Source organism: Electrophorus electricus, chromosome 20 (assembly GCF_041902795.1).
Source record: "Electrophorus electricus isolate QZ-2024a chromosome 20, ASM4190279v1, whole genome shotgun sequence".
NCBI lineage: Eukaryota > Metazoa > Chordata > Actinopteri > Gymnotiformes > Gymnotidae > Electrophorus > Electrophorus electricus.
The window spans coordinates 2,807,501-2,819,282 of record NC_137516.1 but is presented as its reverse complement, the minus strand read 5'-3'; the positions used below and the strand labels follow the sequence as shown (position 1 = coordinate 2,819,282).

The following is an 11,782-nucleotide window of genomic DNA, read 5'->3' as shown; positions in this document are numbered from 1 at the left end:
AGGATTCATTGTGAAAGAGTAGTTCAGGGAGCATGAGACATCATTTTCACACATGGATTGGCCACCAGAGTCCAGACCTGAACCCCATTGAGAATCTTTGGGATGTGCTGGAGAAGACTTTGCGCAGTGGTCCAAATCTCCCATCATTAATACAAGATTTTGGGGGAAAAATTAATGCAACTCTGGCCAGAAATAAACGTTGTGACGTTGCAGAAGCTTGTGGAAACGATGCCACAGCGAATGCGTGCCGTAATCAAAGCTAAAGGCAGTCCAACAAAATTTTAGTGCGAGACCTTTTTTTGGCCAGGCCATGTGTACACACAAACATTTATATATGTGTGTGTACACATGGCCTGGCCAAAAAATAAATACATTTTATATTATATTTTATATATAAAAATAAAAATAAAAAGTAGTTCTCATGGGCATTTTGTCTGGCGGTCTCTTAAATTAGAATGTGTAAGAACCATAGACACAACAAATCACATTTGTGCTTCTGTATCTCTGGACAAAAGCATTTGCTACATGCTGTAAATGTAAAATGTTCAGTATGGATCTTAAGACTGCTGAATGAACGACACACCGAGGACTGGGTTAATAAAGTATCTTTATTCCAGCTCCAGTGTTACAAACTGTAGCAGCATCCGCACAAATCAATAAACATTCCGAATCAAGATTATTTTCAGCACTGTAAAGTATGTCTAAAGGATGTTTTAGATGGCACTGCATGTTCAAAATGTCCCTACGGTGTTGCGTGCAAAGAATGAAGCCGTCGCATGTCATTGGTGGCAAAAAAAACCTGTCACACAGGGGTCGAGTGTGCTGTACGTGCAAATGAACGCGTATGAAACGCGTAAGCATGAAGACATCACCAAAACCACCGGCCAGTCACAATAAGCACACATATAAAGATAGCTGGAGCACGAGCATTGTGGAGATGATAAAATATCACCAGTCTTGGGTTTTCCTCCTATGCTACTCTACTTGTGCAGTGCAAAACTGTGTATTTATAAAAAAAAAGAAAAAAAAAAGACAAAAGACAAACAAAACCACCCCCCCACACACACACACCAAACAATTCATACCAGCCAGAGTGCAGATGCATAGAAAACATGCTTAGGAACACCATTTCCCTCTTAAGGAAAGGGTTCAAAACTATGAAGACATTCTGCAAGTCAGCAACATTAAAACACTTTCTGGAGTTCAAGCGTTTTTAGAGGGTCAACTCCTTTAAGGCTACGCTGTGTGTAAGCGCCCCATCTACCATGGGAGCAGCCGGCTGGGGCTTTAAAGGAATCAGGGAGGCGCTGGGGCGGCCAACCGCTGGAAATCCAAAGATCATCGAATTGGGAGGCAAACAAAAATCTCGGAATTCCTGTGGAATCTGGAGCAATGTGTGGACACCTCGGAGCTGGCCTTCCTAAGGGGGGGGGGGGGGGGGGGGGTGAACCGACCCTTCCAACAGCCTGTAGTGCCTACACACACACGGGCGTCCCTGTTAGTAATGCATAGAAAATCCTTTTACATAAAGATTGCATAGACCATACAAATCGCATGAGGTCTGAACTGTCCGTAAATAAACGGAACAATTCAAACCTTTATGTGTGTTAAAATATACGTGTTAGAATACGTTTTAGTCACAAGATCAACTTACTAATATATACATTTGAATAAAATCTTAAAATTCTACAAAATAGGTAAATATAAAAACAGCCCAAGTTGGTGAGGATGCTCCTCAGACTGCTGGGACCAACACATGCTCGATCAGAAGAGTGTCAAATCCAACAGCGGCGCAGACACCTCCCCGTCACCTCGCGTGTTATTTACAGCGCTGCGCCTCCCTGCGCTTTGTGCGTTTGTGCAGCATTCGCCGCTCGAGGGCGAGGCGAGCTCTCAAGCTCAGTTCCGTCCACTGGGATCGTGAGCGACAATCTAGAAATGGGCTCCAGGGACCCGCGGAACGGAAGAGTTAACCAAAGGGTTTTTGTGCCTTCCTAAGGGGTGCGTTTATGACAGCACGAGGCTTCCAGTTTCTAACTGTTCCTGTAGGCATTGAGACAACGGTGGGCACCGAGTGCTTGGGGAAACGGACTCCGTCAGTTCAACTGAGAAAAGTTGTTAAAGAAAGGCAGGGAGGGTTCATGTGTCCAAAGAAAGGTCATCGTTCGCTAATCAAATTTGTCGTAGGGTCCCAGATTCTAACCACATATCTACTCAAATCATGGAGAGAGAGAGAAAAAAAAAAACCTTCCCTGAAGGCTCAGGCTTCAGTATCTGTTAAGGGCTTTACCATTAGATGCAATTACCACTATAGCAGCTGAACCGCTGGACCACAGGGTCAGAGTCAGTAATGAACACCCAATCCAGTCCTCAAGGGCAAGCGCAAAATTAAATAACGATAGTGATAACAACAACTATAGGCGTAAAGGGTTGTATTTGAACACATACGTGTGAATCATTTCTGCCTAAAACCTGCATCTGTCTCAGGGCACATTAAACGTCACGGTAGCAGAAGCTTGCTGGTCGAGGAACTACACGCCACAGTTAAACGTAGCCAGGCTCCGCCAGAGAGAAGCACTTTCTTAAAAAAAAATGCAGCTGATCCATGTTCATCGCGTAGCAGAACTCTGCAATGTGTTTGATTAAACAGTCTGGTACCAATCTTCACAGGAAGGAGAAACAGAAGCCAACAAAAGGCCTGTGGACAAAATAAACAAAATAAAAAAATATATTATATATTCCTATGTCTAACCTATAAACGCACAAGCAATGCTAAACAAAGCAGTGTTGATGTTACCATGAAAAAGGGAATAGCTTTGGGTCCACTTCCAACAGCTATCTCCAAGTACAGCCAATAAATGACGGGACACCCGAGCGACGAGACACCAGAGTTAGTTTTTTCTCCTCCCCCTTTCTTACAATTGCATTTCTGAATTCAGGTACACTTTTTGCCTATAAGTAATTCTTGCTTGTAGCAACTGTGAATTCCAATTGTATTACCTTTCCAGTAAATAAATATTTCAGCTGCAGAGACACAGATCCAAATGAAAGGGACAGTCATTGTGACAGTTGCAGTAACTCCAGAAGCATCCGGAATCTTCTGAACTTTCGATTATCTACATTTATAAGAAGGAAAGCCTTCATCACGCACGCTGGGGTACGACGAACGCAGAGGGTCTCTGTGCCCCTCCTCCAGAGCGCAAGTCCAGATCCTGTCGGCCTCACGTGGTGCCCGCCCGGTCAATCGCCGCCCTGCTCGGCCCTTCCAGTCCGTGGTGTTTGCGCTGGGTCAGGAAGTACTTGAAGAACTCGTAGACAGACCAGGCGATGGCCGTTGACGGCATCTGGTAGATGACACGCGCCTGCACGCCTCTGAAGAAGGCCGGCACGCCGCCCAGCCGGTACACCGCCCGGAAGGCGTTGGCCATGCCCGACAGGTGGCCACTCACGTGCACAGAGCTGAGCGCTACGTTCTCCTGCGTGTTCAGCAGCGTCTTGCACACGTCCAGTGGCGTGGTGACGGCGGCCGATACAGCGCCGGCCGCCGCACCAGACAGCATGTGCGTGCCGGGCCAGTAGCGGCGCTCTGGGTTGAGGCGCTCCTGCGTGACCTCGTAGACGATGAAGTGCACAGCCTGGAAAGGGATGTTCATGGTGAGCTGCGTGCTGTAGCTGCGGTAGAAGGCAGCCGCACCCTCAGTGCGGCTGACCGTCAGCACGCAGTCAAACAGGCCACGGTATGGAGACCGGTACATCTGCAGCCGCTGTTTCACCACTGGCAGAAGACGAAACAGATCAGAGATCACACACACACCGGTCACAGAAATACGCTCACGCACGCACGCACGCACACGCTACCTTCAGCAGGATTCATCACAGCGTCGTGGAGGACAGTAGCTACGCTTCCGGCCAGGCCTGAGAAGAACAAGGAAAAAGAGCACAGCTTCGTTAGAGTTGGGGAAGGGCCCGGCAGGGGGGCAGCTGGTCGGCATGCGGCGCGTACCGTTGGCCAGGTGACTGTTGCCGCCGTTCTGGATGACGTTGCTGAGAGAGTGCTTGATGCGCTCGTAGCAGGCGAAGTAGAGGGCGTGAGCGGGGCCGGCACCCAGCACGGTGATGTTGAGGCCGCGGAGGAGGCGCAGGACGCCCTCCGTGCGCACGATCCGGCGCAGGGCCTCGTACACACCGCGGTACTGAGCGTTCGGGTCCGGCTGTAGACTCTGCATGCGTGTCTGTGGAGAACACGCGGGATGTGCCGATTAGTGGACTGCTTCTCAAGGGAGAGGGCGGGTCCCAGGGCCGTTAGCAGCTTGGGAATTCCGTAGTCGAGCTGAAGTGAGTTTGGAAAAGGCGTGCGTCTCTACTCAAGCTGCCAGAAAGGAAACCTACACAGTAATCGCATGGTGATCCCACGCATCACAAGGGCGGGCTTAAAACACTCTCCATCTTTCTGCAGTAAACAGATAAGGTTTAAGGAGGGGTTCAAGTTTAAACAAACGTGAAGGCAAGGTGTCATTCAGCTTTGGTGACTTCAGATTAAACAGCACAGCGTCTGTAAAGCAGTCGTGACTAGGCCTACCTACGATAACCACACCCACTTCTGTTCCAGTTTAGGTTACCAGAGCGCTACTCAAGTACTCCTAAACTGTGAACTCTAACTGAAAGATACACAGTAATGCGACTTGCTATTATAACCACAGTGGGGTTGGATGGTAAACTCGCCACTGAAAGAGTGTGGAAGGTGAGGGTGTGTGTAAGCGCCAGGCATATAGATCCAAGCGGTTAAGTGTTCAGCAAGTAGGGTGCGTTTGTGAGAGAACCCACGCATCAGTGAGAGACAACACCTATAGTCTTTATGTCGTAACACTGGAGGAAGACAGACTCCTTGGACCCTACCCTAGACTGGAACTGTGCCGAGATGTATGCACGTGTATGCGTGTCTGCTGGAGTGCCACTGAGGTTCCCACCTCTCTGGAAGATGGATTTGATGAACTGAGGAGAAAGGTGTGGCCTTCACTAAACTACTGCAAAGTGAGAGCCATATTGAAGCGGCCCTCTCCAACGGCTGCATTCAACCCACTTAGACGTGGAGTGGACAGAATTTCTGCATTCGCGATCGAACAAACACAGAATCCAACAAACTGCTCTGGGGCCCACGTGACTGGCGATGATCACCCAACTGGCAATGATCACCTGATCCTATAAAGCTGATGTCTCAGTTCTGGTTGGCTAATCTTGAAGTAATCTTCATCCTAATTGGCTACAGCTGACATGGAGGTGTGACGGCTACATGAATGACATCATCTTAAATCCTCCTCCTCCTCATGCCCAATGGAGAAGTCTATGAAGCCATTAGAGAGAAATATTTTGTCATGAACCAATCCCTGGTCTCCTATGAAGCACTGTGATCGTTCTTGGTCAAGTATGCATTTCTGAACAACTACCCCGGGTCTACTGAAGTCGCGCAAAGGGATCATCCTACAATAGCAACTCCAGTGCGTAACACAAACGGCTCATATTTCGACACGCACTTATTTAAACCCAGACGTACTAGTAGTGTCACTGGTACTGGCCTGCATTTAGCCTCTGCCTCCTCCTCTTGCTGCTTCAACATATTTCTGGACCAGAGCCAGGAACTAAACCAAACCCAACCTTCTAACACCGAGGTTGGGACCTCAACTAAGCCGCGTGCGGGTGCGTGCGGGTGCCGCAGCTCCGCCAACCCTCTACACAGCCCTGCCCTACATATGCAGGAGAGCGATTGGTGCTGTGTGCACACTCCGGTCCAGAGAGATAACAGCCCAGGCACTGGCCCCGCCCCTCACAGACGGGCAGCGCCGAAACTCCGCCCATCTCTCCTCCACGACGAATGCGCAAGCCTCGCAGCCTCGAGCAACATGCCACCATACACCAATGACATTTGTGGATGTTATTGTGCAGCTGTGCACTGCGTAATATGGCCCGCCAGCTCCTGGCGTGCAACCTCGCAGCGTGGCGCACAGTAATCAGCACCTCCTGTGTCTGTTTTCATAGCGGCGAAGTCAAATCCCAAACCCAGAGCCGAGGGCTAAGGCTACGTTTTCAAGAACAATAGATACTCCTGTTACTTTTGCGATCCGGTGTTATCCAGAGACGTTCCTAAGAGGGTGGTTTGGTTAAACGGCACTTTTGTTTTCTGTAAATCGGAATCCATTACCCAAACAGTAACCAGTCACTGGCATTCAAGTCAAGAAATCAGCTTCTATTCACAGGGACTCTGCAGCACAATAGAGCTCACTTTAATCACTGGTACCTGCAGTCACATTCAAGGGTGCTGGGGGTGAAGGCGCGGTGACCATTCTGGAAGCATGAGTCACAGGAACAAAAACAGAGAAACACAAAAACACAAGGAATGGGAGCGTAGGAGTTACCTCATCGAAACCTCAGCATGCACAATGAGCCACTGAAAGTAATCACCTTCATGCTAGAAGCAAGTCGGGTCGTTGTCTGTGCAACCTGTGCAAAGATGAATTCGGGTGAACAGGCGCACTTGAGAGTGCCCCGTGAGACGAGCACAGTTGAGTGCCCCGTGATATGAATGAGTTAACGGAACATCTCGCAAGTCTGTTTTGGACCTTTTTCTCTCTCTGGAGAGCAACTTCACTAGACTGGAGTGAGCAACAGCGTGCAGATCGCGTAAAACATCATGCGGTTTTATTTTGGGACCACATGCCCAGGCTAAAAACAAAAAAAAATTTCACTACCCTGACACTGGGAATTCCGGTTTCTCTACACTTGTACTTTTGTTACCAGTAGAGTCACTCAGTTACAACATGCCTGGCGTAGGTTGGCACGAGCCACCAGTCTGATGGGGTCACCAGCCTTCAAACACCTGCAAAAAATATAAAAACACTTCAGGACAAACTGTGAGGTTTTCTCTGATCCTCCTGGGGACACATTCAGACTTGATGCAGGAGGGTTTTCTTTCTGTCCTCAAAAAGGAACACCGAGGGCTTATTTTAGTCGGTTTAAGATGCAAGGCCAACGCCGGACCACCACCACAAACAGTTTCAGCCCCAGTTTAGGCATTTCCCAGTGTGGGAAAGCAAGTCTTAAGCCACTGTTGTGTCCCTCTTTTAACATGTGAAAACGTGACAGCCCTGTCTCTGCCCACGTTAGAAACGTGGGGAAACGTGGGACCAGATGGCACAGAAACAGAGAGAGGCAGGCAGACAGAGCGTTCCAGAGGCCACCGAACACACGAGCCCCTTCACCCCCTCAGAGTGGATCAGCTTTCCTTTGAACAGGCTTACATTCCAGCGGACACGCGCGGCTGGGAGCAAAATGCAAACGCTTTCTCTACATTCAACAGGTGCCAGTATCCTGCTCAGCAGACGTTTAGTACGTTTTCTTGTTGAAACCAAATTTGTCAAAAAAAAAAAAAAAAAAGTCAGGTACCGAATTCAAAAGAATTAGACAGAAATAAGTCTTTGTGGGTTATGAGTGAAGTCAGTTAATATGTATCTTACCGTGTATTAAAAAACAATGGCTAAAAACAACTTTGCAGGTGTTATTGTTCAGAATAGAAAAGTCAATTAAGGCTTTATAAGCTCTGTAGACTGGACACTTAAATCCCTTCCAAACTAAAGCATTAACCCAGTAGAGCAGTCTACCAGCACACTGCAGGGGCAAACTGCAATAAACCATGCGCTTTCAAACTCCTTTCCAACCCACCACACAATCTTGCTGAATTTTACTTCAATAACACCCAAAGAAAGGCTGCCCTTGTCTGTAAAGGATCTATTTGGGCTCACATAAAAGACACGGGTGTTTCAGTACTGGAAACCGGAGCAGGCAGGCCTAGGACTTCCCAGGTGAGGGAACGAGTCTGAAATACTGCTCGGTGAGCAGCCAGGCAAGTGCGAGCCTGAACGCACCGCTGCTTCAGGGCTTACACAGTGTCGGGACTGAAGATCAGTGCGGCTCTTGTACACAGATGAATCTGCATTTCCATCAGCATGTTAATATTATTTTACATCCGATAAAGCAAACATTGCGAAACAAAAAAAAAACAAAAAAAAACAAAAAACAAGAACAATCCTACTGTTAACCTTCAGGTCAAATGGGAACAGACGCAATCGGACTGGGCAGAGGTACATTATATATTATGGAATACAAAGACTGAGCGAGGGGAACATGGGGTTCCTCCCATACAGGAAATACGACAGACAGGGAAAATGTGAGGAAGAGGGAACAGCAACTTGGATGTCTTCCCCGTAGAGGAAGAAACACACACACACACACTCACACACATATACACACACGGTGCGGTTTAAGTGGCACGGTTACTCGCAATAAAAAAATAAAGACAATAAACTCTGTTACTGAGCACAGTAGAAAAATCGTTTACGCTTAGCGTTTAAACTAGAACCTGGTTTGTCCATTACCTGGACACGAGATATACATTACAAAACAACCAAAACTAACTTTATTTAAAAGACGTAAGGTAGCGGCTTTACAACCCAAGCAAAAGCAACCCCCTCTTTACGTTAAACGGTGGCTAAAACGCTTTCGCCTTGACGCAAAACTTCCCAAAGCCACGCCGGAGCAGCTAGTAGGCATCTAGCCATTTAGCAACGTATTAAGAAAGGGAAAGAGTCCTGGAATGTAGGGGTTCAGCAGGTTTTCCTAATGCAAGCTTTCTCTCTGCAGGCAAGCTTAGCTACGCATGCCAGATCATTAGTCTAGCCGGCAAGGTGGCTATAGCCAAGAGCAAGTTTCGCGTCGCGCCGTGTAACCTTGGCTGAGCAGCTGTCTAGGTTAGCGCGCTGGAGAACTTCGCCAAGAGTCACCCTAGCGCGCGGTCACGCTTTAACTTATAAAGATATCGTGCAATAATGCGCGGGCACAACCCGACGCAGAACTGCGGCAACAACAACAACAGCTCCTCCGTCTTTCGCAAACTTTACGTGCACACGCTCCCCCTGCGCAGCGCGGGCAGTCGTCGCTTAACGCGGGCTCGCCTCACCTTGACCGAGTCCACCGGGTACATCACCGTGTGCTCGAGGACTCCGGCCACCGCGCCCGCAGTCATGTGCGTTGTGAAGGACGCGTGGGACGGCAAACTCTCGTAGTCGTCGCCCTCCGAAGTCCCGCCGGCGCCACTCTTCGCCTCCGACATCTCCAACCCTGCCACGGCCGGCTCGGCTCGCAACTCCATGCGGGAGAAACGGAGCGTTTTCAGCAGCCCGCCCGAGAAGGCGCAGAGCTCCACCGCGCCACCATGGCTGCATTACGGAGGCGCCGCGACGTCATTTTACCCGGTGATGACGTCGAGCCAATGGGCGTTTTAAAACGTCACTACATCTGTACGGAGGCGGGATTTAACACGAGCGCAACCAATCAAATTGACGCAGGGGAGAAAATAAAAACATGTTTGCAGGGGCCACTCTCTACAAGTTTTACACAGCACTAAGGTCTTTTTTCCTCAGGACTTTTGCAGAATTTGTGTCTGGGTGTTTCACTGATATTGCATGTATTAATCACTTAACTTACAACGCCAACACGCGTGTGTGCTTCACTACTGCAATAATGCGGAAAAACGTAACTTGGCTTTGTAATGGTTACGCTGGTCTTCCCCAGATGGCGCGTACACGTGGCTGGGGCCCGTTTCCAAAAATCATCATAGTGTTGATATCTTAAAGGAATGAATGAATGAATATGAGAGAGCGCGAGAGATCGGTTTAATATTTTTAATATTTGCTCTATTAAACTGGGGGTCACAGCGATTGGCTCACACAGTAGTCTAGCGTTTAGGTTAACGTTAGAGGCTTTGCTTTTTTTATGTATTCTGTTAGGTACTGATGGTAGCTGTGAGATACAAGGTAAATGAATGCCACATCAGCGAAAATTTAAAACAGCAGTTGTCTGAATTAAACAAACGTCGTAAACTGGACGCTTTCTTCAGAGGACAGGAGACAACAGCTTAATTCTTCAGTCCACTGAAAATGCCAAATGTCCTTTATCAGCGTGGTCCTCTAAACCCTAATCATTACAGTTTGCCTCTCCACAGAAAGGCCCTGAACCATGCTGGGTAGAGCGATGTTGGGTGTGTTGGGTGTAGCAGCAGGTCTGCTGCAGGGTGGAGCCGTAGATTAGCGGGGTGGCCCTCTGCTTATCTGGAGCGATGTGGAGCCGGTGGAGGTGCAGGAGTGAGAAATTGTGCTCCTCACTGCTGTGTTTCACTTTCACTGTATCAACCAGCGACACACCCACACGTATACACATACATACATACATACATACATACATACATACATACATATATATACACACATACACACACGTGCACATACATACAGACAGACAATCGAACACCAATGACAAAGGAACCAGTCAGATCCAGCATTCTGCTTCCTAAGACCTGTTCTGCCTGTCTGTTGCAGTCACCATCAGGCACATGGTTTGATCATATGATTCGGCCTACAGAGAGCAGTCAGTGACTAAACAATGCAGGGCATTGACTGCGTAGGAACATAACGAATTAAAGCATTCGTTGTATGTTTGCATCCCGTAAAAGTAAAGAACAAGGCCAGATGGGATTAGGTTTAAGAGGTTAACCTGTGTGCTTTCTTGGTTATTTTTTGTGAAGCAGTCTGGAATACTGCTGAGGTTTGAAATTCTCTTCTAGAACGAGAGCATGGTCTCTACCACATCTTTTCTTCACACACAAAAAGACTCGCAAGCAAAACTTGCAATCTGGTTCTACTTCTGACTTGAGCTGCTGCGTTATTACTCATTCCACCACATCTGAAGCTGAACTCACCAACAGAGCTAATTATGGTAGCTTTAACCACATATAACCACTGCAGTGATGGCATCAAGATTGTATTACTTACTACAGACCTAAACACTTTTACTGCTCATCGGTGCTTGAATTATCTGCAATCTGGCCCATAAAACTGAAAGATTGTCTTTGCGAGGGGTACAGACCATAAAATCAGTTATATTATTATATTTTTCTGCCATTTTCAACCATAGATAACAGGGCCCAAAGCTGCAGTGCAAACAATCTTACTTTCAGCTCATCAGTCACCAGTCAGCCTCTCTTAGCAATAATCCTTAGCTCCAGGTAACAGGGGTGGCATTGCAAACCTAACCTCAGCCAGGCCACCCACAACCCCATGGACAGGCCAGCTCAGTAAGCCCCGCCCAGGGACAAATGCTTGGCTGAAGGTCTAAGATGTCCCCAAATCCCTGCTGTAGGATTAATCTTGTGCCATGCTTGCAGGGACCTGGTTTTATTGATATTTTGTGATTACAGTACACTAACTTTAGAATACAGAAGTGGCACGACATATATATGTATACACACACACTCCAATCAGCCATGACATTAAAACCACCTGCCTAATACACCGATTGATCAACGGACTCCACAAGACCTCTCTGCAGGTCAAGAGGTCAGACCAAGGTCCATGAAGGGGTGCACTTTGGTCTGTAACAAAGTTTAAGGGATGTAGTGGAGGGTAATCTCCATTTATGTAGCTACCATTTTAAATAATTAGCGATTACTCACTTTATAGAGTGCACCATACTGTTTCTTTTCTTTTTTAAATCTTTACTTAATAAACTAACGTTAAGTAAAAGTAGGTTTAAGTCGATGAATGAATATGTCGCCAGTTCCGCTTTACTGGGATCTTTGGTTAAAACGTTCCGGTTTGCCCCCAGTTCCCATCACAAATGTGGGCATTAATAACTAGTTTTTACTAAGCCTTCTGAAAATAAGGCTTTTTGAGTATTC

The 11,782-nt window shown here is 47.6% G+C and overlaps 1 protein-coding gene across 3 annotated transcripts; it reads right to left on the bottom strand.

Moving 5' to 3' along the window:
- Nucleotides 1-590: 590 nt before the first annotated feature.
- slc25a37 (solute carrier family 25 member 37) lies at nt 591-9,304 on the bottom strand. 3 transcript variants are annotated; one of them, XR_003410709.3, is made up of 5 exons: nt 9,008-9,290; nt 4,004-4,232; nt 3,859-3,915; nt 2,798-3,775; nt 591-2,698 (listed from the first exon to the last, which is right to left on the bottom strand). XR_003410709.3 is itself a non-coding variant. In XM_027011257.3 (4 exons), exons 1-4 carry the CDS (start codon nt 9,197-9,199, stop codon nt 3,222-3,224), a joined length of 1,032 nt encoding a protein of 343 aa, XP_026867058.2. In that variant the 5' UTR covers nt 9,200-9,290; the 3' UTR covers nt 591-3,221. The 3 variants fall into 3 exon arrangements, 2 of the variants coding, with proteins under 2 accessions (XP_026867058.2, XP_081559730.1); XM_027011257.3 differs by having other exon boundaries at nt 591-3,775; XM_081703604.1 differs by lacking the exon at nt 4,004-4,232 and having other exon boundaries at nt 591-3,775; nt 9,008-9,304.
- Nucleotides 9,305-11,782: the final 2,478 nt, after the last annotated feature.

What these genes read in the sequence shown, in the direction of transcription:
- slc25a37 (XM_027011257.3), bottom strand. Translation starts at nt 9,199, where the DNA reads ATGGAGTTGCGAGCCGAGCCGGCCGTGGCAGGGTTGGAGATGTCGGAG. An exon ending in CAACAGTCACCTGGCCAACG is followed by an intron (nt 3,916 to 4,003) that starts GTACGCGCCGCA and finishes TGTTCTTCTCAG; the next exon opens with GCCTGGCCGGAAGCGTAGCT. An exon ending in TGTGATGAATCCTGCTGAAG is followed by an intron (nt 3,776 to 3,858) that starts GTAGCGTGTGCG and finishes GTCTTCTGCCAG; the next exon opens with TGGTGAAACAGCGGCTGCAG.